This window comes from Nycticebus coucang, chromosome 18 (assembly GCF_027406575.1).
Source record: "Nycticebus coucang isolate mNycCou1 chromosome 18, mNycCou1.pri, whole genome shotgun sequence".
Lineage (NCBI taxonomy): Eukaryota > Metazoa > Chordata > Mammalia > Primates > Lorisidae > Nycticebus > Nycticebus coucang.
This window is the reverse complement of record NC_069797.1, coordinates 10,405,009-10,432,590: the sequence shown is the minus strand read 5'-3', so window position 1 is coordinate 10,432,590 and position 27,582 is coordinate 10,405,009. Positions and strand designations below refer to the sequence as shown.

Sequence of the window (27,582 nt, the reverse complement as noted above, 5' to 3'; positions counted from 1 at the left end):
AATCTAAGCCTAAACCCATCAAATGAAAAGAAATATCCAAAATTAAATCAGATATCAATGAAATTAAAAACAAAACAATCATTCAGAAAATTAATGAAACAAGGAGTTGGTTTTTTGAAAAAATAAATAGATAAACCTTTGGCCAGAATATCTAGAAATAGAAAAGTAAAATCTCTAATAACCTCAATTAGAAATGATAAAGGGGAAATAACAACTGATGCCACAGAGATACAAGAGATCATCTCTGAATACTACCAGAAACTCTATGCCCAGAAATTTGACAATGTAAAGGAAATGGATCAATATTTGGAATCACCCTCTCCCTAGACTTAGCCAGGAAGAAATAGAGCTTCTGAACAGACCGATTTCATGCACCAAGATTAAAGAAACAATAAAAAAGCTTCCAACAAAAAAAAAAAAAAAAAAAATGCCCTGGTCCAGAGGGCTTCACACCAGAATTCTATCAAACCTTCAAGGAAGAGCTTATTCCTGTACTGCAGAATTCATTCCAAAAAATCAAGGAGGAAGGAATCTTCCCTAGCACGTTCTATGAAGCAAACATCATCCTGATACCAAAACCAGGAAAAGACCCAACTAAAAAGGAGAATTTCAGACCAATTTCATTAATGAATTGTAGATGCAAAAATTCTCAATAAAATCCTAGGCAATAGATTACAGCTTATCATCAAAAAGTCATACATCATGATCAAGTAGGTTTCACCCAGGGATGCAAGGCTGGTTTAAAGTACACAACTCCATAAACGTTATCCACCGTATTAACGGAAGCAAAAACAAACACCATATGATCCTTTCAATAGATGCAGAAAAAGCATTGGATAAAATACAGCATCCTTTTCTAATTAGAACACTGAAGAGTATCAGGGGTCCTCAAACTGCAGCCCACGGGCCACATGAGGTGGTGTGATTATATTTGTTCCAGTTTTGTTTTTTTACTTCAAAGTAAGATACGTGCAGTGCGCATAGGAATTTGTTCATACAAGCATACATTTAAAAAAGTCAAACTTACTACTTATAAATTTTAAATGTATTAATGAAAAAGTTCTCTTTTAATTACTCCACTGCTATTTCTATTTTTTATTAAAATAAATTACCACCAAAACAAACACAGTTTCCAAAAATAATGAAGTGTATTACATTAAAGAAAGAAGTTTTGGACTTCCATTTCCAGAAACAGCCCATACTAAACATTCAAAGAAACTCATCACTATATTGAATTTCCTCAAAATGCTTTTTCAAAGTATATCAGAGCTTGTTGGCCAGGAGTGGTGGCTCATGCCTGTAATCCCAGCACTTCAGAGGCCAAAAGCTGAAGCTTTGCTTGAAGCTGGGAGCAGGAGACCAGCCTAGGTAACATAGTGAGACCCCATCTCTACAAAAATTTAAAACTTAGCTGTTCACGGTGGCACACACCTGTGGCTACTTGGCAGGATAGGCAAAGGATCACTTGAGCCCAAGAGGTCAAGGCTACAGTGAGGCATGATCATGCTACTGCACTCCAGCCTAGATAACAGAGTAAAACCCTGTCTCCAAAAAAAATTTTTTTAAATTTTTTGGCTGGGTGCAGTGGCTCAGGCCTATAATCATAACTCCGGGAGGTGGGTGGACTGCTTGAGCTCATGAGTTTGAGACCAGCCTGAGCAAGAGCAAGACTCCACTAAAAATAGAAATAGCGTCTCCACTAAAAATGGAAAAACTCTATCCAGGGCAACAGCTTGAGACTCTGTCTCAAAAAATGAAAAAAATAAAAATAAAAATAAATTTTTTTGTTGGAGTTAAGGTTTTCAAGCTCTTTCCAGACCACGGGGTCCTTTTTTTTTTTTTTTGAGACAGCCTTATTTGTCACCCTCATTACAGTGCTTTGGCATCCCAGCTCACAGCAACCTCATAGTCTTGGGATCAAGCAATTCCCTTGTCTCAGCCTTCCGAGTAGCTGGGACTACAAGTGCCTGCCATATGCCCAGCTATTTTCAGCAATGGGAGTCTCACTCTTGCTCAGGCTGGTCTTGAACCTGTGAGCTCAGGCAATTCACCCACCTCAGCTTCCCAGAGTGTTGGGATTACAGGCAGAAGCCACCACGCATAGCCTCAGGCTTTTTAGGCTTCCTTGCAGTTCTGCAGAAACCCACAGGAAGAAGGAACTTAACAACTGTGACTAGACTGCAGTAGACCCATCACAAACGCTTGACGCAACCTTGATCCCAGAGTCTTCACAAATGCTTACTAAAGATCCCCAAGACAATTCAAAGGCTCCTCCTAACTTCTCCAAAATGTTAATAAATTGACTCTCATTGGTAGCACCAATTTCCCTTCCCCTCTACCAGGTTTTACCCAAAAACAGGATAAAAGAGAAAGTATCTTCCAGGGTAGCAGAGATGGCTGGCTTTCTATAAGCAGGAGAAGAGGAGTAAGGACGCTGTCATCTGAGCAGAAAGAAAGGCCAGCAAGACTGAGACATCTTTTACTCAGTAGAGGCTTTCTCAGCTTGAAAGAACGAACAGACACTGGACTTAACGGAGTTCAGAACGAATACAGAAGTGAACCTTTTAAATGTTGCTGCAGTTTCTCTATATATCACAGATGGGATCCTTCTGAAAATGCGAGAATAGGGAATTATGATACTGAGCCAATTTTATCATAAACCTTATTCTCGTACTTTTGTTTTTTGCTAGTAATTTTACGCAGAAAGTTGAGAAAGCTACTCTTTGCTAGGTTAGAACATATACCAATAATTTTGATAACCTATGACGAGTTCTGTGAAGTCTTTTTCTTGTATCTTTTCTTTATTACCTTAATACCAGCAACTTATGTGTATAAGGGATCTCTGTAGTTTGAATGTATTTGAGTAACTTCAGTATACTTTAGCTCTACTTTTTTTATTTGACCAAAGAATCACCAATAGGTCTCAAGCATTGCTACTGAGTTTTAGAAACCAGAAGTCAGTGAGATAAAGACCAACATCAAGAATTTGAAGCAAAGAATTTGTGGGAAAAGAATGTGAAGGAACATTCGGTAGTTTGGGTAGTTTGATTAGATTTCCTAGTTTAAAAAAATATTGCAATAAAAGGAAAATCTGATGTGTTGTATTTTCACTTTATCATAGAAAATAAAATTTGTATATATTTATTAGAAATAAAATAAAATATGTAAACATTAAAATTGACATCTGAACACTTTTAAAGAAAAGGAGCACATTGGAGCTTGTAGTAAAGTAAAGGAAACAATGGGAGGCAGAAACAAGTACCGACAACTCCCTTACCTGAAACATTTGGGGCTAGCAGTATTCTGAAATTCAGACTTTTGGAGGTTTTTATACAGGTTAACACACTAAGTTTAACACACAGCATATTAATACCCCAGCAGCATCTGGGACAATACTACCTAATTAAACACAATCATATTTCCACAGTTAAGTACAAGCTTGTACTCGCATGGGATAAGTATGAGCACCCAAGACAACAATTTCATTTTAAATAGTGCCAGGAGGGTAGTGAAGCAGGCCTAAGTACATAGCAAAAGCAAATACAAATATTCCAGAAATAACCGAATTTAAACAAAGTACCCAAAGAATACCCCACAGATAAAAATCCAAGAAACATCAATGAATCCCCAACAATAAAAGAAGTCCAAGAAACACATTCACAGCCAAAAATCACAAGCCACCACAAGTGTGAATATGAAGAAACAAAGAAATGCTGAATCAGATTAAACAAAAACTGTAGATAGCAGAATTATCAAACAGTGTGTGTGTATATATATATATAGTCAATGAATTGAAAGAAATAAAAGATGAGAGGTGAAAGAAATAAACCATGAAAAATGAGCACACAAACGTGAAGAAAAAATAATTTTTAAAAATGAGATTCAATAACTTCTTTTGGGTTTTTTTGAGCCACAATCTTGTTACGTTGCCTGATATGTTAAAGTCCTGGGCTCTAGCAATCCTCCCACCTTAGCTTCCCAAGTAGGTGGGTCTACAGGCACATGCCACCATGCCTGGCTTATAATAATTTTACGATGAAAATAACATGCCAAAAAACTGACCCAGTAGCAGATCAGACCCATTTTTAGAGAATCAATGAAACAAAAAAATCTAAAGAAATCATCTAGTCCTTTGAGACTCAAAGACTAGAAAAGATAAAAGAAAAGGAAAACATGGAAGCTCTTTAATTAAAATTCTAGAAGGTGATAATTAAGAAATAAGAGTACAGCCAGGTACAGGGGTTCACAATCCTAGCACTCTGGGAGGCTGAAGCAGGTGGATTGCTTGAGCTCAGAGTTAGAGACCAGCCTGAACAAGAGTTAGACCCCATCTCTAAAAAATTAGCCAGGTGTTGTGACCGGTGACTGTAATCCCAACTACCGGGAGGCTGAGGCAAGAGGATTGCTTGAGCCAAAGTGAGACTCTGTCTTTTAAAAAAAAAAAAAGTTAAAAGAGTACATAATTTCTAAACTAATAAATAGAAAAGAAGAAAAGTGCTACCATCAAAATTTTGGGTTTTAATTCTAGCTCCACACTTAAGTATACAATGTCAGACAAGTTACTTTCTAAGCTACAGTTTTCTCATTGTGAAATGGGATAATAATGCCACCTCACAGAGGTGTTGTGACTTAAGTAAAACCCAGAACTCAATGAATGTCACTTAGTGGCAATTTAAAAAATAACAAAATATTTATACTCTGGTTTCTCTTCAGATTGCATAAATCTTTCGCCTTTTACTAAAAAAAGTAACAAAAAAATTTATCTGCAAAATGTAATAAAATAGCCATAAAATTCAGACAGAGGCAGGGAGGAAGTAAGGATGTCTGAAAATTCAAAATCTGTGGAAGAGAAAGGTGGGATACTTGATGCTCTTCATTTGTAATCTGCTTACAAACTTCTTAGAAGATCCAGTCTTTGTAGATCTCTTTCTGCTTTTTCATATAATCTGACTCTACACCACTCTCCAAATGCACCCAAATTTATAAGGAGAGGAGAAAAGAAACTGCTCCAGTACTTTTATCCCTCATCTTAAACTCTGCTTTGTGAATTTAAAAAAAGAGAGAAACAAACAAGAAAATCACATACTTACTTTTCATTAGTTTTCCTGATAAGTCCTTCAGTGGAGAAGAGGGATTATTTCTACTGGCTACAATAAATCTGGGGGAGGATTCTTGGGTTTCTGTGGAAACTTGATGAGTTCCTGCTCTGGCCATTTGCAGATGGAGAGAGTGGGCATTACCACATTCCCGGGAAAGCAGCAAGTGATTCTGAGTGCTGTTAGTTCTATTATTCAGGTCAATGCCTTCTGATTGAGTCATAAGCAACCGGGCTGAGATAGAATCCTCCAATCTCTTATCAAGAGACTCAGGTACAAAAGATGCTGTAGTTTCATGCTTTTTAGATGGAGAGACAGGCTCAGCCAGTGAGCTCTGCTTCACTGTGTTCAGAGTGTGTGCTCTTATTCGGGACCACGTTGTAGAGTGAAAACTTTCGGCCTCTAGCCAAAATTTAACCAAATGCTCCATTCTCCGAAGTTCCATGAATTGAATGAAATAAGGAAGGACAACAGTATCATGCAAGACTTGTTCAAGGGTCTTTGAAAGACTTGATTTGGTCTCTTGAGTCTGGTAGTCCAGACAAGATCTGCCTAGAAGAGCAAAATAATTAGCAGTTCAGTAATAATTTCAAATCGACAGAATAGTCAATCGTCTTTAGAAACACTGGTCTCAGAGGTCTTGAATAAAATTTACTTCCTACCAATTAAAATGATTAAAAAACTAGAAATACTATGGTTTTGATTTTTAAACAAAGTGAAGAAACAAGTGTTCAAAACTTTTCTAAATTATTAAAAAGTTCTTTGGTACTCAATACCTACAGCTTTTTAATTTCAGAATATTAAGGAGGTACAAATAGTTTTTGTTACATGGATACCTATTATAATGTTTAAGTCAGGGCTTTTAGTGTACCTATCAACCAGGTGGTGTTCATTATACCTGATAGGCAGATATATCTCTTTTAATGGAAATTCAGACAATGTAAATTCTTAAGAAAAAAAAAATCTATGTACTAGTCTCAAAGGAAGAAAAAGAACCAATAAAAACATGAAAAAATATGCTGGGTGCAGGGGCTCATGCCTATAACCATAGCACTCCGGGAGGGCAAGGCAGCAGGACTGCTTGAGCTCAGGGGTTGAAGACCAGCCTGAGCAAAGACCAAGACCCTATCTCTACTAAAACTAGAAAAATTAGTTGTGGCTGGCGCCTACAGTCCCAGCTACTCGGGAGGTTGAAGTAGGAGGATCAGTTGAACCCAGGAGTTTGAGGCTGCTGTGAGCTAGGCTGATGCCAAGGACAGAGTGAGACTCTGCATACACACACCTCCCAAAAAGAAAAACTTCAACCTTATTAAAAAACCTCAGAAAAGCAAATTAATACAAAATGGTATTTCTGCCTATCAAATTTGAAAACAGTTTTTCAAAAAATAACAAGCAAAGGCAAACAGGCAACGGGCAACAGGCAACACTCTCATCCACTGGTAATGATAACGTAAACTGACAAAAAAAAAAACTTTTTTTTTTTGCAGTTTTTGGCTGGGGCTGGGTTTGAACCCGCCACCTCCGGCATATGGGGCCAGCGCCTTACTCCGTTGAGCCACAGGTTTTTGAAGGCGCTTCAGAAATAGACAATAAAGTCTTATCAAATGCACAATTTTCATCTTTCTTTTTTTTGAGACAAGAGTCTCAAGCTGTAGAGTGTCGTAACGTCACAGCTCACAGCAACCTTAAACTCTTGGGCTTAAATGATTCTCTTGCCTCAGCCTCCCAAGTAGCTAGGACTACAGGCACCTGCCACAACGCCTGGCTATTTTTTGTTGCAGTTGTTATTGTTGTCTGCCAGGCCCAGGCTGGGTTCAAACCCACCAGCCTGAGTGTACGTGGCCAGCGTTGTAACCACTGTGCTATGGGCACCAAGCCAAGAGAGATGTTTTTATAAAACTGACTGAAGGTTTCATCAATTTTTCAAAAAGGCTTTTTTTTACTCTTTTGATATTTAAATCATTTTCTTTCTTTTTTTTTGAAACAGAGTCTCAAGCTGTCACCCTGGATAAAGTGCTGTGGTGTCTCAGCTCACAGTAACCTCCAACTCTTGGGCTCAAGCAATACTCTTGCCTCATAGTTTTTCTACTTTCAGTAGAGAAGGGGTCTCACTTTTGCTCAGGTTAGTCTCGAACTCATGAGCTCAAGCAACCGACCTGCCTGAGCCTCCCAGAGTGCCAGGATTACAGGCATGAGCCACCAAGCCCTGAAAAATCATTTTCTTTGGAAGCACTTCATGTGTCATCATAATCCTTGCTGACTGTCAACGTCTGTGTTAACTAGTCTATCTTTGTCAACATCACGAACAACATCAGGAAATCCTGATCTTTTGCAAAACCTATTAATTCCTTTTAATTAAACTCTTTGAGATAATGGCAGATTCGCATGCAATTGTAAAACAATAACACAAGAGGGTGGCGCCTGTGGCTCAGTCGGTAAGGCGCCGGCCCCATATACCGAGGGTGGCGGGTTCAAACCCAGCCCCGGCCAAACTGCAACCAAAAAATAGCCGGGCGTTGTGGCGGGCGCCTGTAGTCCCAGCTGCTCAGGAGGCTGAGGCAAGAGAATCGCGTAAGCCCAGGAGTTGGAGGTTGCTGTGAACTGTGTGAGGCCACGGCACTCTACCAAGGGCCATAAAGTGAGACTCCGTCTCTACAAAAAAAAAAAATAAATAAATAACACGAGAGAGTCCATGTACATGTTCGTTCCCCCATGGTATTATCTTACAAAACTATAGTATAATATCACCCCAAGATATTAATGAAAGAATTCACCAATCTTATTCAGATTTCCCCCATCTTACCTATACTCACTCATTGTGTGTTTTTAGTTCTATACAATTTTATTCTATGTAGATTCATGTATCCATTTCCAAGATACAGAAATATTTCAACACAAGGATCCCTAATGTTATCCCTCCATAGTCACACCCACCTATCCCTCTCATGTTCCTGTCCCTAACATCTGGCAAATACGAACCTGTTCAGTTCTCTAAATTTGCCATTTCAAGAATGCTATACAAATGAAATCATACTGTAGGTGGCCTTTGGGGATTGGTTTTTGGCTCTCAAAATTCCTTTGAGATTCATCCAAATGGTTTTGTGTTCCTTTACAAATCTGACAAAGGGTTGATATCTAGAATCTACAAAGAACTCAAATTAATTAACAAAAAGAAAAGAGCACACAATCCCATCTATCACTGGGCAAGAGATATGATCAGAAACTTCTCTAAGGAAGATAGCTGAATGGCTAACAAACATGAAAAAATGCTCACTGTCCTTTATCAGAGAAATGTAAATCAAAACCACCCTGAGATATCACCTAACCCCCATGAGAATTGCCCACATCATAAAGCCCCAAAGCTGTGGATGCTGGTGTGGATGTGGAGAGAAGTGAACACTTTTACACTGTTGGGGACACTGCAAACTCATATAGCCTCTTTGGAAAGAAGTATGTAGAATCCTTGAAGAACCCAAATTAGACCTCCCATTTGATCCAGCAATGCCATTACTAGGCATCTACCCACAAGAAGACAAATCCTTTTATCATAAAAGGACAGTTGCACTAGATTGTTTATCGTAGTTTAATTTACAATTGCCAAGATGTGAAAACAACATAAATGAGAAATAACCATTCCATCAACCCAGGAATGGATTAACAAACTATGGTATATCTATACCATGGACTACTATTCAGCCATAAAAAAGATGGTGACTTTACATCTTTTGTATTAACCTGGATGGAGCTGAAACACATTTTTCTTAGTAAAGTATCACAAGAATGGAAAATCAAATATCCAATGTACTCAATACTAATATGAAGCCAGTAGACAATCTAATGCATGCCCACATAAGAGAAGAAAACAATTCAAGTTCTTCTTGAATTGAGGAGGGAAGAAGCAGGAGGGGAGGGGCATGGTGTGCTCCCACAGGGCAGTGGCACTGGCACACCTTTTAGATGCAGGATGCAATTACAGGAGAGACTCGGCCTAACATACGCAAGTATTGTAGCTCAGTTGTTTGTACCCTCACATTAACCTGAAATTTAAAAAAAAAAAATAGTTTGTTACTATTTTTAAATCTATGGTATGGATGTACCTACCAGTTCATTTACCTGTTCAAAGGACATTGATTTTTTGCTATTTAGCTGCTATGAACATTTGTGTACAGGTTTCTGTGTGAACATAAAGTGTAGGAGATCAGATGATTCAAAGGAAGAAGTGAGAGTTAAGCTTTGAACGCTCTGTAACTATAAGAAACACCTGTGATACAACATCTCGATAACACCTTGGTGGCATGGGGAAGGGGATTTGACTCTCCTTAACACGAGAACATGAGCGTCAGTGCTTGGCAGTCTCCACACCTGTAGTGCAAATAGCCCCGGGACCACTTCTATAAGTAGCTGCAGGAGAGGTTAGTCCGGGTTCATTCATTCTTGTAAGGACATGCTCACTCTCTTTTGCTCCTGCTCAGGTGCCCTTCTATGAAGACTGCTAAGATTCGCTCTCCTACTAAAAACTGTTTCTCTCCCTCGAAGAACTGTTTCTCTCTCTCTCTCTTTCCTGCGAAGACGAATTGCCCTCCAGCACCTAAAGGGAGTTGATCCCGAGTACCATACCACAGTGGTCAGCGTCTGGACAGTTAGGTAGGCCAGGGCCAGCGACCTGGCATCCCGAGCCCCAAAATAAAGTTTTCATTTCTCTGGGATAAATGTCTAAGAGTGCAACTGCCGGATGATAAGGTAATTTCATGTTTAGCTTTAGCTTTTTAAGAAATGCCAGAGTGGCTGTACCATTTTTACATTCTCACCATCAATGTATAAATGATCTAGTAAAATTTATTACTTTGGGACCAACCTTCATGCATTTTTCCCCTGTTGTATTGTTTACAGTGTATTGCTAAGTATGACCCATAAAGACACTGACTCCCTGGCTTTGAATATACACACATGCTAAACAGACAGAAATGTCAAAGAGAAACTAATTTTATTAGAAGCTAATTCATCCATGGATTTTTTTCCTTCAACTTATGACAATATGACATGCAATTTTTCTAAGTGCAGAAATCTGGGTAACAGATATTCAGAGAAAGCACTTTATCCTACTATACATACTGCTACATGACTGGCCTTTTTCATTTTAACATGCCTTAAACAATTTTCCATGTCTTTAGATTTTTAAAAAGTTATATTGTATTCCAGAGTATGAGTACACAATTTGACTATTTCTCTCTTAACAGATATTGATACATTGTTTCTAATTTTTTGCTATCACAAACAATACTATAAATGGATAGCCTTATACATACTTATATACACACTTACGCATATAGGTGAGCCTATCTGAGGGCTAGGTCTTAGAGAAATTTTGCCTAAATAGCATGCATACTTTATATTTTGATTGATACTTAAAAACTATTTTCCAAAAAGTCTTCACAAATTTACATTATCACTAAATGGGAGTGATCATTTCACTGAATCTTCACTAACATTCAATCAACACACTTTAAATACATGCTAATACATCAGGGGACCATTAACTCATTATTTCAAGTTCGCTCAGTAATAGTCAAGTGCGGCATCATTTTCACGTACAATAGAAACCCTGTGAGTTGACCACCCACGGGACTGTGTAACAAACTGGCCGATATACAGAGGTGGTCAACATAAGGAACTAGGCCTGCTGTACTAATATGTACATGTGGTGCATGTCCGGTCTATGAAAGTTACATCAACTTAAAGAGGCGGTTAACTATGGATGTTCTACTGTATTTATATTTAGTGATCAAATGTATTTTTCTTCTAGAAATTGCTCATTTTTCTATGAGCATGCTTTATGTATGTATAGTGACATAACATAGCTGCATTCATTATACTTACTACTGTTATTTAAATACATTTTTCAAAGCCCCTTCATATATATATAGTTCAGTATCCTATGATAGGAAGTGTATTGTACTCAAATCTTTTCTCTTATAAAAAGTTAACAAAAATGTAATAGTCACTTACCCAGGTCACCAAAATGAGCGGCCTCCATGTGGCTTGGCTGCTTCTTAAGTGTTGCTGTCCTGCTACTTGAAAAGGAGTCCATGTTGGCAGAAATGGCGTTGATTGCAACATGACTTGGTCCTGCAGCCTCCAGCAAGGCATGATTTTTAGTGCTCTTTTGTGGGGAATGTACAGATACTGAAGCTATAATTTTTCAAAAAATTGTTAGGAATTAAACACAATTTGATAGTCTCATAAAAAGGCTTTCAGAGAACTTTAAAAATTAAATTTTGTAACACTTCTCAACAAAAATACTTAAAAGGAAAAGTAACTTAATCAAGTGGCAGAAAATTGGAAAGAAACACCCTAATATCATTGATAACTAAAATACTGCACCAAAAGTGCAACTTAGAAGAGAAAGGTCTTTCTTTGATCACTATTTCTACTGAGGATAAAAAGCACCAAAACCAGAAAACACCATGGAACACATACCTTTGCCATTTCTTAATCTTTCCTTGCTTCAGGAGCAAAACTAAAATTGCAGAATAAATGCTTGAGGGAAAAGAAAACCTTAAGAATACTTTTTTTTTTTTTATTGGTTAACAAATTTTCTCCATCTAATAAGATATATTGATGATCAAAGTTCAAGCTGTTTAATGATAAAGCATGCTTAAAATTCACAAACACACGTAATCTGAAGAAATATTACTATCATCCTTTTGACTTGACAATAAAGAGGTTATTTACCAATGTGTTAATAGGAAACAATCAACTCAGTATTACAATACTGTCAACCCAATGAACTTGTCACTACAGATGAATTATAATTCTACCTATCCTACATAAGTATTAGTGACTCTTACTAAAGGTTTTTGAGAAGTTTTGTCTTAGTACAGCACTATAGCAATAAGGACAGAAATGACACAGGTCACTTGGCATTTTACTCCTCAAGATAAGTATTCTCAGTAACTAAACTTGTACCTACTAGCACCCCTGGCTTTATTGAGTAGTTAATAGCTAAGTACTCTCAATCTCAGCAAACAGATCTCAGACATAATCTAAAAAATTAATTTGTTATTTTCTTAGGAAGACTACATAGATACTGTAATTCAATCTATGGCTCTTTGAGATGTTTATAGGATTAAACAAATAACAATGTGATACCTGTTTTCCAAGTATCTAAATGTATCACAATTCCACAAGACCTGTGGGAATTATGGAGTGTAAATGTCTTTAAATTATTATTAATTTTTTTTTTTTTTGAGACAGTCTCCAGCTGTCGTCCTGGGTAGAGTACCGTGGCATCACAGCTCACAGTAACCTCAAACTCTTGGGCTTAAGCGAATCTCTTGCCTCAGCCTCTCAAGTAGATGGGACTATAGGCACCTGCCACAACGCCTGACTTTAGAGAAATTTTGGTTGTAGTTGTCATTATTGTTTGGCAGGTCCAGGCTAGATTCGAACCTGCCAGCTCTGGTGTATGTAGCTGGCACCCTAGCCACTGAGCTACAGATGCCAAGGCTATTTTTAATTTTAGCAGCTTTATTTTTATTTTCATGATAAACTAAAAGAAGCAAAATCATTTTAGCAAGTTTATAAATAATAGCTAGTTTTCTTGTTTCTTTCTTTTTTTTTTTTTTTGTAGAGACAGAGTTTCACTTTATTGCCCTTGGTAGAGTGCCGAGGCGTCACACAGCTCACAGCAACCTCCAACTCCTGGGCTTAGGCGATTCTCCTGCCTCAGCCTCCCGAGTAGCTGGGACTACAGGCGCCCACCACAACGCCCAGCTATTTTTTTGTTGCAGTTTGGCCGGGGCTGGGTTTGAACCCGCCACCCTCGGTATATGGGGCCGGCGCCCTGCTCACTGAGCCACAGGCACCGCCCTAGTTTTCTTGTTTAAACAAGTACAAATAAGATTCTATAGGAATGGTGAGACTTTCTAATTGTTTCTTTTTTTCTTTTTTTAAAGACAAGGTCTTGCTCTGTACGCAGGTTGGAGGGTAGTGGTACAAACATAGCTCACTGCTCCTCAAATTCCTGGCCTCAAGTAATATTCTTACTTCTGTCTCCCGAGCAGCTGAGACTACAGACATGTGCCACTATGTCTGGCTATTTTTTTTTTCTTTTTTTTATAGAGACGGGATCTCACCATGTTGACAAGGCTGGTCTCAAACTCCTGGTCTCAAGCGAACCTCCCACCTCAGCCTCCTGAGTCCCTTATGTTAGAGGTATGAGCCACCATGCCTGGCTCCCCTCTTATTCTTTTAGTACACATTTATTATAAATGCCCACTGCATTATATATGGTCTCCTTCCTAGACTCTTCTTCCTGAAGCTGTCTGTTCTTTAACTCTATCTGCGAAAAAGCACATTTATTCCAAACCTTCAATTATTACTAAAGCAATACTTTCAAACCTTTTTGTTTTCCAGCTGTAACCTCCTTTTCTTCCCCCACAAATAAACTTTACAAAACACAACCTCTGATATGTCTACAAAATATTTAAAACCTGAGTAACCCTGGCTAATTCGAGAGAAAAGTCTTACTCATGCCCTCAACATGCACCCCCTGGGCAACAGCTCTGAGGGCACACTTCTGTGGAATAGCTGAAAACCCCTGATCTATGTCTCAGACCTGCCCTGTGACCTGGGCTTCAGTCTTGTACCTCTAATTAGTTCATACTAGGCATTCCCACTTTTATTTTACTGACTCAAGCCCAATTTACCTAACCATCAAACTTAAATCATCATCTTCTAAACTGATTCTCCTCAACTTTACTATCTCCATTCAATCCTCCAGTCTACCATGGTCAAAGTTTTGGTCCCTTCTTTTTCACTGTATCTGTTTACTTGCCAAGATCTGTTGATTTTTCTTTCAAGATGTTTAAACATTTACTTACCTGAATATTTTCAACACCACACCCTTAGTGTAGATCTTTCTGTATTACAACAGAATAACTTACAGGGTCTCCAAACTATAGAACTCTTCCACACTAACTTTCATAAACACCATACTTACAGCATCAATATTCTGCTCAAAAGCCTATAGTGGCTCCCTATATTCTCTGTCTCAACTCTGTTTTTTCTGGTCTTTACAGGCATCTATTTTAACCTTCCTGAAAAAAATTTCCCTTTACTTATCTGAATAAGTAAATACTGCCCAATACATATTCAAAGAAATAAGAAGCTGTCCTGGTAGGAAAAAAAGAGATAAAAAAAATCTCTTTCATTCAGGCTCCGCACTATAGCTCAAGCAGCAAGGGTGCCAGAGCTGGCGGGTTTGAATACAGCCTGGGCCTGCCAAACAACAAAGACAACTACAATCAAAAAATAGCTGGGCGTTGTGGCAGGTGCCTATAGTCCCAGCTACTTGGGAAGCTGAAGCAAGAGAATCGCTTAAGCACAGGAGTTGGAGGTTGCTGTGAGCTGTGACGCCACAGCACTCTACCCAGGGTGACAGCTTGAGGTTCTGTCTCAAAAAAACAAACAACAACAAAAAAACTCTTTCATTCAAATCCTTCTTATTCTTCACTTTTTATACATGGCAAGTCTCATTTCCATGAAGTCTTCCCTAAACTTTAGAAATCACTTGCTGATTTCAAATTCCTCTGAAATCCTTGAAATACTTCACTTAATTTGACTAATTCAATCTACTGAAAGCCTACTATTAAAAGTAGAAAACAGCTACCAATGGAGTACTTACTATATACCAGGCACTATACTAGTTTCTGTGTACATTTTATTTTTTACATTATTTATTTCTTACAACAATCCTAAAAGACCATATTTTCCTCATTTTAGAGATGAGGACACAAATGAAAAAAGATAAATGCTTTTCCCTAGGTCAATGAGCTAATAAAGACCCATTTCAACAAGAAGGATTTCAGCCTAGGTCCACTAGACTCTAAAAAATATCACTCTCTCTCTGGCTCAGTGCCTGTAGCTCAGCGGCTAGGGTGCCAGCCATATAACATCAGAGCTGGCAGGTTCGAATTCGGCCTGGGCCTGCCAAACAACCATGACAATTACAACCAAAAAATAGCCAGGCATTGTGGCAGGTGCCTGTAGTCCCAGCTACTTGGGAGGCTGAGGCAAGAGAATCGCTTAAGCCCAAGAGTTTGAGGTTACTATGAGCTGTGACGCCATGGCACTCTACCCAGGGCGACAGCTTGAGACTCTGTCTCAAAAAAATAAATAAATAGGATGGCACCTGTGGCTTAAAGGAGTAGGGTGCCGGCCCTGTATGCCGGAGGTGGCGAGTTCAAACCCAACCCCGGCCAAAAACTGCAAAAAAAAAAAAAAATTAAAAATTAAATAAATAAATAAATAAATACCACTCTCTTACCTTTGGTTAAAAAGTCAAGACCCTAGAATTACCATGTATAAGATAATATACAAAATGAAAGACTCAAAAGTACCTCCCACCCAACATTATATGTCAATCAAAATTTACATATAATTTCCCAGCTTGATTCTGTTGGGTATACCAGAAAGGTAAGTATAAACCTTAAGTATTCCCCTCTCTCACATTTTTTAAAAATTTCAGATTAATATAAAGGTATATATGATCAGGTTACATCGTTTGCATTTGTTAGGTAAAGTCCACGTTGTAGTTGAGTCTTTGACCCAGGTGTGCCCCTCTCCCTCATATTTAATTAATAACAAAGTTCTACCCATTTCACCACCTAATCTTGTTTCCAAATCCATCCATTATCTCTTTATTTCCATCACTACCAATCTAGTTCAAGCCATCTATGGAATTATTTGATTAATACTTCTCTCCTCTACCAATCTGTAAGTTCACTGAGGGCAGGATCTAAGTATTTTTTTTACTGTTATAGTAACAGTTTTTGTCAAATGCCTAGAACAGAAGAGGTATCTTATAAATGATAGCTATTATTATTATGGCCTATTTGCTACTTTTGTGCATTTGTCTTTCAAACCAGACTGCAAACTTCTTCAGGGTCCACTTCCTGTCCTACCCTAAAGCGAAGTCCATGAATGCCAAGCACAGATGAGGTTCTGTCAGAGAGTATGAGCATGGAGTGTTTTAATGCACTTCCTGTCCTACCCTAAAGAGAAGTCCATGAATGCCAAGCAGATGAGGTTCTGTCACAGAGTACAAGCATGGAGTGTTTTAGCCTGGCAGTGTCTTAGAAATTAGTTGACCTTTTCTCACCATTCTACAAATGAAGAATCTAGAGAAAGTTACTTGACTTCTCAAGATCATGCTGTTAGTGGCAAAATTTAAAGTGGGAAGACTGGCACTCTGTGTACAAGGGGTATCCAACTTTTGCCTTTTCCATGCAACAATGAAAGAAGAGTTGTTTTAGGCCATATATTAAATACACAAAAACTAATGAAAGCTGGTGAGCAAAAACAAAGGTCTATGCCTAATTTTCATGGTATCTGACACCACGGATAAGCAAAAAGTCCTCACAAAATTCATATACGGCCCATGGCCACAGGTTGGACATGCCTGGCCCTTAAACCATCAGATTTCCTTCCTTCTTCCACATTCAGATCTTGTCTTCACAGGCTTCTTGTTGCTAAGAGCTTTAAGCCTTTATCAATGCCAAATTTTGCCTTAGAGAAGGCAGTTTGAACTAACGTGGAATCCAACTGGCATTAAATTATCAAAGGACAATAGGCTGTAAGTTACACTACTTTTCTCCTAATTTTACACATCTCCTAAATTAGTCTCCCCCTGGCAAATTGAGCATATAGAATAGCCAGGTGTTTGTTTTTTTGTTTTTTTTTTGTGTTTTTTGGCCAGGGCTGGGTTTGAACCCGCCACCTCCGGCATATGGGACCAGCGCCCTACTCCTTGAGCCACAGGCGCGGTCCTTGAGCATATAGAATAAATGCCCAATGCTTGCAATACAAAATATATACACTGGAAATAAAAATCTAAATAAGGAGCAATCTACAGATTTTATGTAAATAAATTATATTTATGAAATTTATACAAAATGATTACAGAAACAATTTCCATTATGATTTTCCCATTCCAATTTCTGAACACTGGACATATGAAATCAATAAAAAATTCAGCAGAGATTATAATCTAAGAAAAGCATGTTCCAACCTATACATGCGAAAGTTTTGAGACAGACTGTTAAGGTTATTTCACTTCCAAGAAAGAGTCAGCAGTATCCTTTCTAATTCTCTCATGGAAGTTTCATCTTGCTCAGCTCATCAGTGTTGCTGGAAGGGCTTCATTTGTTTCTGTCATGTAGATTTTACATTTCCTGATTTTTGTATGTCTCAAAACTTTTATAATGATCCAGGTAAATAAGAACAATGTATTGATGCTAACAAACTGCTATAAATAAATTTTAAATTAAGGTGATTTGTTCAAAGCAACAAAGAAGTGAAAAATGTAATCATCCATTATTTCTGGATAAAGGTCAGAAAACCAAGCCTTAGAAGTGGCAGTGCTTTCCCTCAGCTGACTGACTGCTAGCATGAGCATTCTTCATTGTCTGCCTTATTAAGAATCAAATAACGCTTTTAGGAAACAATCAAAGGTGTGATTAAAATAAGGGCACTGGTTCCCTGAAATCACTAGGGATTGCCAGCTCAAGTCTAGGCTCAGCAAAAGCCTATTGTGCGCTAGGTGATAAAAGATATACAGGTTAAAGAGAGAAATAAGTCATGATAAAAAATGATTATAAAATAAGGCAGAAATGATTAATACCAAAAGAAGGTAACAGGGTTAAAGAGTCGTAAATGCCAAGCATACCACTTTTTAATCTAAGAAAAGCAGTGTGCCACTGAACTCACCTCTAATGGACTTGCCATCTGAGGTCTTCTCTTGTTCTTTGCTTTTCACTAGAAGATAAAAGAGCATCATGACCAACTTTTGCAGCCAAAGAGATCCATTCTATATATTGTAAAAATAAGATAAGCTTAAGTTTTGTTTTTTTTTATTTCTTGAGACAAGGGTTGATACTGTTGCCCAGGATGGAGTGCAATGGCACAATCTTAAAGCTCACTGCAGCCTCCAACTTTGTTCAATTGAAGCAAACCTCTCTTCTCAACCATCTGAACAGCTAGGACTACTGGCCTGTGCCACCATGCCTGGATAGAGATGAGGTCTTACTAGGTTGCCCAGGTTGTTTCTGAATTTCTGGCCTCAAGTGATCCATCTCAGTCTCCCAAAGTGCTGAGATTACAGGTGTGAGCCACCACTGGCCAGCAAGCTTTATTCTTAACTGATGAGTATTCAAAGTTCTAACAGGGGCATACAATTTTTTGTTTGTTTGTTTTCTGCCATACTGGAAGGTGAGCTGTCTTGGGCCACACATTAAATACACAAACACTAATGAAAGCTGATAAGCAAAAACTGTACATAATTCTCACAATACTTGACACCACAGATAAGCAAAGCAGTCCTCAAATAATCCCACATGTGGCCTTCAGGCCACAGGTTGGACACTGCTACTAGAACAATGGACTGTCTTGGAGGGGGACAGGGCAGGGCAGTTGTCAAGGAAAGTTTCTCTTAGGAAGTGACTTTTGCACAATATCCAGTCGAAAGCATTGAGTACACATGGAGAGACAAAACCCTGGGTTCAAATCCTTGCTCTGCTACTTATTAGCCATGTGATCTTGGACAGGTTACTTTATTTCTCAGGTTTAACTTCCCTGATTTATAAAATTAGGTCAACAGTAAAAACTACTCTAGAGGGTGGCTAAAGAAAAAGTAAATATTTGTAAAGAGCTTAGAAGAGCATCTAGTACAGCAAATTGAGGATAAATGTTAACTAATATTATTACCATGTGCCACCCACTATATTGGAACCACAGTGAAAAAGAATTCTTAGGCTGTGTATCATATCTTATTTCTCCTTCCTCTTATTTGGGCCTCAAATACAAACGTTACACTTCCATTCTAAAGTTCTAATACTCAAGGTTTCACAAATTGTCTCTAAAACAATCATATAATTGCTTCTTCATTATACAAAATAAAAACTCTGCAGCAGATAAGCTAACAATATAATATCCAAGAAAAGAAAATGTTTGGCAGCTTAAGCCAAGTATGGACTCTATTACAAGATCTGACAATTTTAACCCTCTTTATTTTTCCTATTTTTTCCAACATTAAACTTTTTAAAATCTTGTCACAGAAAATCAAATCAAGGGCAGCTCCTGTGGCTCAAAGGGGTAGGGGGCTGACCCTATATGCCAGAGGTCAGAGGTGGCGGGTTCAAACCCAGCCCTGGCCACAAACTGCAAAAAAAAAAAAAGAAAAGAAAATCAAATCAATTCAATTCCTCATCAAAACAAGAAATACCAAAACATGCCCATCTCTCTACTTGTGCTCTTTTTATTTTTTTGAGACAGAGTCTCACTGGGTCACCCTTGGTAGAGTGCCATGGCGCCTTGGCATCACAACTCACAGCAATCTCAAACTCTTGGGTGTAAGTGATTCTCTTGCTTCAGCCTCCCAAGTAGCTGGGACTACAGGCCCAGCTATTTTGTTCTTGTAGTTGTCATTGTTTGGCAGGCCCAGACTGGGTTTGAATCCACCAGCTCCGGTGTATGTGGCTGGCTCCCTGGCCACTGAGCTACAGGCAATGATCCTCTACTTGTGCTCATAAATGTTAAAAACTGAAAAGTGAGGTGGGATGTGGTGGCTCACCCTATAATCCCAGTACTTTGGGAAGCCAAGGCAGGAGGATCACTTGAGACTAGGAGTTTGAAACTAGCCAGGCAACACAGCCTGAGACCCATTCTCTACAAAATATATAAAAATTAGCCAGGCGTGGTGACCTGTTGTAGTCCAAGCTACTCAGGGGACTGAGGCAGGAGGATCATTAGCTCAAGGCTAGGAATTGGAGGTTGCAGTGAGCTACAATAACACCACTGCAGTCCAACCTGGGCAACACAGCAAAACCCTGTCTCAAAACAAACAAAAAAATGAAAGGCTAGTAGCAGGAAATATTAATAACTAGCTCTCAGGGCATAACCAGACTGTATGTGCCAGACACCCTGCTGGCTTACTAAAGACAGCGATGTTGCCTAAAGTTTATATTCAACGTGTAGAGACTAAAATGGGAAAAGTTAAGTAAGATCATTGCAGGTACTGATCACTGTTGTCAGGAAGATACAAGTTTAAAATGTGGTAGGGTGAAGTATTCTATATATAGTTAAAGGTTCCCTTACAGTCCTCTCAGCAGCATTTGCCAACTGACTACATCTTTCTTGAAATACTTGTCATGGCTTCCCTGACACACCTCCCTGGTTTTCTAGCCACTCCTCATTTTATCCCCTTACTGGCTTCTCCTCCTTTGCCCCTTGAAGAGTTTCTTAGGGAAAGGGTGGGTCCTTCTCTTCTTTTCCCTGCATATACAAATGTTATTTCCTGGCCAATCTTACCCATTCTGAAGGCATTCAATACCACAGATACATTCTGTAACTCCTAAATTTACTTCCGTACTAAATCTTTTTGATCTCAAATTCGTATGTGTATAGCAAACCACCTACCTGCCATCTCCCATAATTCCACTTGTCCAAATGGAATGTATCATCTTTCCCCACACCTATTCTTATCTCATTCTTCATCTTCTCTCACGAATGACACCATCATCCATCTTGTTACTCAGGCCAAAAATCTTGCAGTCATCCTTAAATATCATCTCTCTCTCCTTTACTTCCCATGCCCAAATCACTTCTATGACGAACTAATTCCACAACCATTAACATACCTCCACAGTTCCACTTCTATCCTCAAAGCATTCTCATACTACCAATCAGACTTATGTAATATACTTCAAATATAAAAAACAGACAATAACATGATTATCAAATATTAGCATTCTGCTTTATTTCCTTCCCACCCCTCAAGTATTTCATAGTTTAAGATTCCTATGAATCACCACCTGACCACAGAGATAAGTACTACCCCAAATTAGATGTTTTCCTGCCATACATATTTTTAGACATTTACCATATTATTTTTAAAAACATGGTATTTTTCTGCACATTAAAAAAAATACATTAGTATTCTACACATATAGATGACTTGTCTGTATCAATGTAGTTACAGTTCATTCAAGCAGCTCTAGCTTATTCATTTTAACTACTTAATTCTTTTGTAAATAGACCTTTTTTTGAGACAGGGTCTCACTATGAGTGCCATGGTGTCATAGCTCACAGCAAACTCAAACTCCTGGCCGCAAGTAATTCTCTTGCCTCAGCCTCCCAAGTAGCTGGGACTACAGGCGCCCGCCACAGCGCCCAGCTATTTATTTTGTTGCGGTTGTCATTATTGTCTGGCAGGCCTGGACCAGGTTTGAACCTGCCAGCCCCAGTATATATAGCCAGCACCCTAGCCGGTGAGCATATAAATATACCTTTCCCATTCTAAATGATAAAAATTAGTGATCATTTACATTACTTCCTAATTTTTGCTTACGAACATTGATGTGATGTGACATTCTAGCACATGTGTACTTATGCATACAAACAAAAATTTCTACAGGCACCCACCACAACACCCGGCTATTTTTTGGTTGCAGCCGTCATTGTTGTTTGGTGGGCCCGGGCTGGATTTGAACCTGCCAGCTCAGGTGTATGTGGCTGGCACCTTAGCTGCTTGAGCCACAGGAGCTGAGCCAGTATGTGCATTTTTTAATAAAGATGAGTGTCCAAAATTTATACCTCTATAGCCATGCTTCATTTTTTTTTTTTAATTTCAGCTTGCTTGTTCATTCTTCATTTGAAGTACTTTTTTTTTTTTTTTTTTTGTTCATTTTCTTTCTTCTTTTTTTTTTAGATGTTCTTTCTCTGGCAATGCTCTGTCCCCTTGCCTCCCCAGTAGCGGGGATTACAGATGCCCACCACAACGTCTGGCTAGTTTTGATGTTAGTAGAGACGGGGTCTTACTCTGGCTCACTGCTGTTACATACAGGTCTCGAACCTCTGAGCTCAGGCAATCCACCCGCCTCGGCCTCCCACAGTGCTGGGACTACAGGCGTGAGCCACCACACCCGGCCCATGCTTCATTTTCTTATCCTTGGTATTTCTAATTTTCCCCAACTTATTAGTGTTGAAATGGTATTTGATGTTTTAAACTCATTTCCTGTTTCCTTTGAAGTTACATCTTTTCATGTTTACCAGCCATTTAGGTTTCCTCTTTTGTGAACCACCTCATTGTCTTTTACTTATTACTTATAGCAATTCCATACATATTCTAGATGTTAATTCTCTGCTATTTCTGTTGCAAGTATCTTCAGTATATTTTATGGTATAGAAGTTTTTAATGTAGTCAAATTTACATTATATGGATTGTATTTTCCTATCTTACTTTTTAAAATATCCTATGCTATGCCAAGATCAGATTTTTCCCCACTACATATAATTTCAAGTTTTGGTTTTTCACATTTTGGGCTCTTATCTACCTGAAATTTAGTTCAATAGATCAGGGATTGGCAAACTACACAGCCCACCACCAGGTTTTTGTAAATAAAGTTTTATTATAGTCAGCCATATGCCCATTTGTTTACATACTGTTGGCAACAAGGATAGAAAACCGTGACGGAAACCCCATAGCCTGTGATGCCTAAAATATTTACTATCTGGCCCTTTATAAAAAAAAAAAAAAATTAATTAAGCCCCGATATATATGAGGGGAAGTAGGAAATTGTTTTCATTTTTTGGCCAGCTGGATAACCAGCATTATATACCAATTAGTCTATCCTTTCTCAACTGACTAGGAACTCTTTTTTTTTTTTTTTTTAGAAACAGTCTCACTTTATCGCCCTCAGTAGAGTGCCATGGCATCACAGCTCACAGCAACCTCCAACTCTTGGGCTTAGGTGACTCTCCTGCCTCAGCCTCCCGAGTAGCTGGGACTACAGGTGCCCACTACAACACCCGGCTATTTTTTTGCTGTAGTTTGGCCAGTGCCCGGCTTGAACCTGCCACCCTCGGTATATGGGGCTGGCGCCCTACTCACTGAGCCACAGGAGCCGCCCAGGAACTCTTTTTATATACCAAGTTTGCATACATACTTGGGACTATTTCTGTGCATTCATTTTGGAAATACACCACAGTTGGAAGAAAGGAAACCAAATGGAAGACTAAAACAAAATAATGCTGCTTCCCTGATGTTCATAAAGCTAGTTTCTTCTTGACATTTAACCTGAGATTTGAATGTCATCTCCTAAGAAGACTTCCTTAACCACCCACTCTAAACAGAGATGACTGCCTACACCAGGGTGTTGTTAGGGATGGTAGGAAATGGTTGGATTTGGGTATGTTCTCGGCGGACTTAACAGATTTGCTGATTGATCAGACATAGAGTAAGAGAGAAAGAGAGGTTGACTGTTGCACTAAATTTTTAGCCTGAGCAATTAAAGGGCCAAAATGTCATCTATTGAGAAAAACCAGTGAACAAGTTTAGAAGGAGTAAACACGAAACAAAATTTTAGACATGATAAGTTAAAGGTACCTATTAGAGATATAAAATGGACCAACAGTTGGATATACCAGTTAGGATCCAGAGGTGAGAATCCAAGTATAGGTAAATTTGGGAGTTATCAACATACAGATGGTATTTAAAGTTAGTATAAAGTCTGCATGAGATCTTTGACACTCTACTCTTGCATGTAGAATGATCTTTTTAAAGCACAACAGATCACTTTTTTTAAAAGGAGTCATCTGGGCGGCACCTGTGGCTCAAGTGGGGCGCTGGCCCCATATACCAGAGGTGGCAGGTTCAAACCCGGCCCAGGCCAAAAACTGCAAAAAAAAAAAAAAAAAAAAAAAGGAGTCATCTAATCCTAGTACTCTAGGCAGCCTTGAGCTCAGTAGTTTGAAACCAGCCTGGGAAAGAGCAAGACCCCATCTCATTAAAAAAAAAAAAAAAACTAGCCAGGTGTTGTGACTCACTCCTGTGGTCCCAGCTATTCAGGATTCTTAAAGCAAGAGGATCCCTTGAACCCAGGAGTTTGAGGTTGCTGTGAGCTAAGCTGATACCATGGCACTCCAGCCTGGGCAACAGAATGAAACTGTCCCCAAAAAAAAGAAAGAAAGAAAAAGAAAAGGAATGATCCTTTTACATTTTTAAAATAATTCTCTCTGCGCTTGTTATAAAATCTAACCAAGGCCTATAAAACTCTCAATCATCTAATCCTTACCTACCTATATGCCTCAGTCACAATAGCCTTCTTTCCTTTCTTGAAGGGCACCAAGCTCTTCTTACCTTTGAACACTGTTATTCTCTGTACCTAAACTGCTCTTCCATGGTCTCTCTAAACTTGCCCCGCCTACTGATCCTTAATTCTAAGTTTCAAGGTCACCTGCTGAAGCCCCATTCTCTAACATCCAACCAAAAAGCTTTCTCTTCTTAAATCTTTTATAACTCCTTACTCAATTCTTAAATATATATCATACATTCTCTCACACACACACCCACACACACAGAGATTTGTTTATTTATTCCAGCAGACAAGCTCCCTTGGTCCGGAGACTTTGTCTTATTCACTGCTCAATCCTGAGGGTCTAGTACAGCGCTTGACAGACCGCAGACACTCATAAATATGTACATAAATAGCCTCTAGTGCAATATGCAATTTGCCTCATTAATCTTTTTCTAAATAAACCTTTTACATTCATATGCTTCATTATTCTTGTAATGCTTTTTCCCCTTAAAAAAAAAAAAAGGCCAACCACTTCAAAAATGTCAAACTAGGGAGCTATTAATTATATCCCTACCTTACCAATAAAGCTTCCTCTCTTCATTTTGCCAGTTTCATTCATTCAGCACTGTTTCTTTTACTCATCGCCTAGCCTGGGTTACCAAAACCCTGTATCTACTTAACAGGAATTTTTTTTTTTTTTTTTTTTTGTAGTTTTTGGCCGGAGCTGGATTTGAACGCACCACCTCCGGGTATAAGGGGCCAGCGCCCTACTCCTTTGAGCCACAGGTGCTGCCCCTTAACAGGAATTCTTTAAAGTCAGCCAGGGCTAAATAGGCCTTTAAGGAATCATCTAATTCTGAGTGCAGAGAGAAAAAGTGTGAATTAACGGGTCTATCCCAGACTACAGTTGGTAGGAGATATGTCATGTGAACTCAAGACCTTGATTTCCTTTAGTGCTTTTTCCAAAACCAGTTTCTGCCTGGTACTTTTTCTCTGAAGCACAATAACTGATAGAACTATGATCTTCCGAAGACCCATACTTGTTCACTTTGGATATGTTTTTAACTAAGTACAACAACAACCTTACCCAGGATCAAAACCAAGCTGCCTCTACTTAAAAACTGTAACAACTGAAAATCGGAAATATAAGCAGTTCGCTTATAAAGTTAGGGTTCCAGTAATTAGTAAGTTTACTAAGTCAACAAAAAAAGTAGGCTTCCTCGTTGAGGAACTTGAGCAATAAGTAATTTTATTTCAGAAAGAGCTGTAACGCCCTCCCTCCTAAAAAACGAGGAAACTGGAAAATAGACCTGGCTGGAGGAAACGATTTTTTCACGTTTTGGTGTTAGACATAAAATCCTTAAGATTCGGACAATTCAGAGACTTCCGTAAAAGGCACTAAATGAATTTCTTTGATCTTGATCCACAGTGGGCAAAAAAAATCCAAAACCCAAAGAAAGCTATTCTTAAACACTGAACTTCCCTGGGTTTCAGCAAACACTTCTGGACCAGCGTGACAATCCCCTGTGACCTCGCGCGAGGTGGACACCTTCTCCCTCCTTGCACAGTCCCGGAGCAGAGCAAGTACTCGGGGGGTGGGGGTGGGGGTGGGGGTGGGAGGGGCGTCTGCGGAGGCCGAGAGGCTGACCGGGACCCTCGCCGCCGCCCTGGAGGAAGGAAGCCCTTGCAGGCCCACCTGCCCCACCGCCGCCCCAGAGGCCCGGCCTGACTCCCCGCCGGCGCCCCCTCAGCTACCTTTCCGCCGGAAGAAGGACATGGCGGGGCCCGGGTCGGGGCGGAGAGTGCGGGGGGACTGTCGCGGGGAGGGCCCGGCTCCCCTCATTCAGCAACTGGCCCGGACTTCCGGGTCCGCAGGGGCCGCCGCACTAGCCCGAAAAGAGACCCCTCTTCCGGGTGTGGGTCCCACCGCCTCCTCTAGATGCCCAGGCAGCGCCCGCCGCCATATTATCAACAAGCCGCCCGCCCGGAGTTCCGGTCCTTCCCCGCGCGAAGCTTCACGGGAGGCCTAGCCGCCTGCCCCGCCCCCTCCCGTGGGTGTAGGGGCGCGCGGCCGCGCCGCCCACGTGACCCTCCGCGCGTGCGGCCTGCTTCCTGGTCTTGGAGCTAGAGGCCGTCGTCTCCGCTCCGGCTCTGTGGTGCCTGGTGCAGAGCCTCGGCGGTCTCCTGCAGACCCAAGTTCTGCAAAACTAACCCTCCTGGAGCGGGAGCCCTCCCGGAGCCGGGGAGGCGCTCGCCACACGTCCGGGGCACCTGGCCGGTGGGCGCCCACAGAACGTGCCCTTCTAAATGGCAGGGTCACACGGCCACACTTCGGCGTGGTCCCCCCGATCTGCGTTCGAGTTTTGTTAGAAGGCGCTGGCGGAGCCAGGCAGTGCTACCCTGCACCCCTCAGCCCCCGCTTCCCCAGGGGAGCAGATCGCCCCGGCGCGCAGGTTCGCGGCGAACCAGAACCCTGAAGGGGAATGGGAGGCACAACCTGCTGGTGGCGGCTCCGGTGGCTCCCTGGGTCGTAGTGACCTAGGGAATGAAAAAAAGAAAGTGGGTTTATTTTCAGAACGCGATTCCTGCGAAAGCCCAAATTTGTAAGGGACGGCAACATATAAGCCTCCAATATTTACAAGGCAACCCCCAGTGTATCGCCATTGTTTACATGCCATTTTTGTGTGAATCTTCTGACCCTCCCTTTCCCCTAAAGCGAAAGGAATCGAGGCTAGGTCCCTTTAGACACCTTGTGGCGGCTCCTGTGAGGAGGAGGGGTTGGCGGGGAGCCAGGAAGGTAATAGCAACTCAATAAACGTTCGCTGCGGGGGCTTTAATCTTATGTGATGGAGAGGGAAACTGAGTTACAGAAGAAAAGGCAATTTGCCCAAGATTGTTCTGGGTGTCGGGGTTTAAGACTAACTAGAATTTGGGAGGCTGAGGCAAGAGAATTGCTTAAGCCCAGGTGTTTGAGGTTGCTGTGAGCTGTGACGCTACGGCACTCTACCCAAGGTGACATAATGAGACTACGTCTCAAAAAAAAAGACTAACTAGAACCCAGGATCTTTTTACCATATTATTAGAGTAGGTGAATAGGTTTATTTGTTTCACTTCCAGGCATAAAAGTTTATCAAAACTGACATTGAAAACTAAGTGCCCCGGCCCTGTGCTAAACCCTCCAGATACTTAGTAATAGTCGTTGGAGTCAGTCTTGGTGTGGAAAAACTAGGCACAGAAAAAGTCACCTGCTCAAGGTCACAAATTGACTAGAGGGTAATTCGTGTTTGTTGACTGCTTAATTGGTTGGAGCAGGAGGAACATAGGGGAAAAATCCTTCCTTATTTTCTGGAAGT

The 27,582-nt window shown here is 40.0% G+C and overlaps 1 protein-coding gene across 2 annotated transcripts in view; it reads right to left on the bottom strand.

Moving 5' to 3' along the window:
- Positions 1 to 26,248, bottom strand: part of AKAP10 (A-kinase anchoring protein 10) — a 93,023-nt gene extending 66,775 nt beyond the window's left edge. The window contains exons 1-4 of one of the 2 annotated variants that reach the window (XM_053568596.1): positions 25,985 to 26,248; positions 17,865 to 17,912; positions 11,103 to 11,285; positions 5,091 to 5,648 (exon numbers count right to left, since the gene is read on the bottom strand). In XM_053568596.1, the coding sequence (XP_053424571.1) occupies positions 5,091 to 5,648; positions 11,103 to 11,285; positions 17,865 to 17,912; positions 25,985 to 26,072 (877 nt within the window). In that variant the 5' untranslated portion in view covers positions 26,073 to 26,248. The remainder of the gene's footprint in view (positions 1 to 5,090; positions 5,649 to 11,102; positions 11,286 to 17,864; positions 17,913 to 25,984) is intronic. The other variant, XM_053568597.1, reaches the window with a different exon arrangement.
- Positions 26,249 to 27,582: the final 1,334 nt, after the last annotated feature.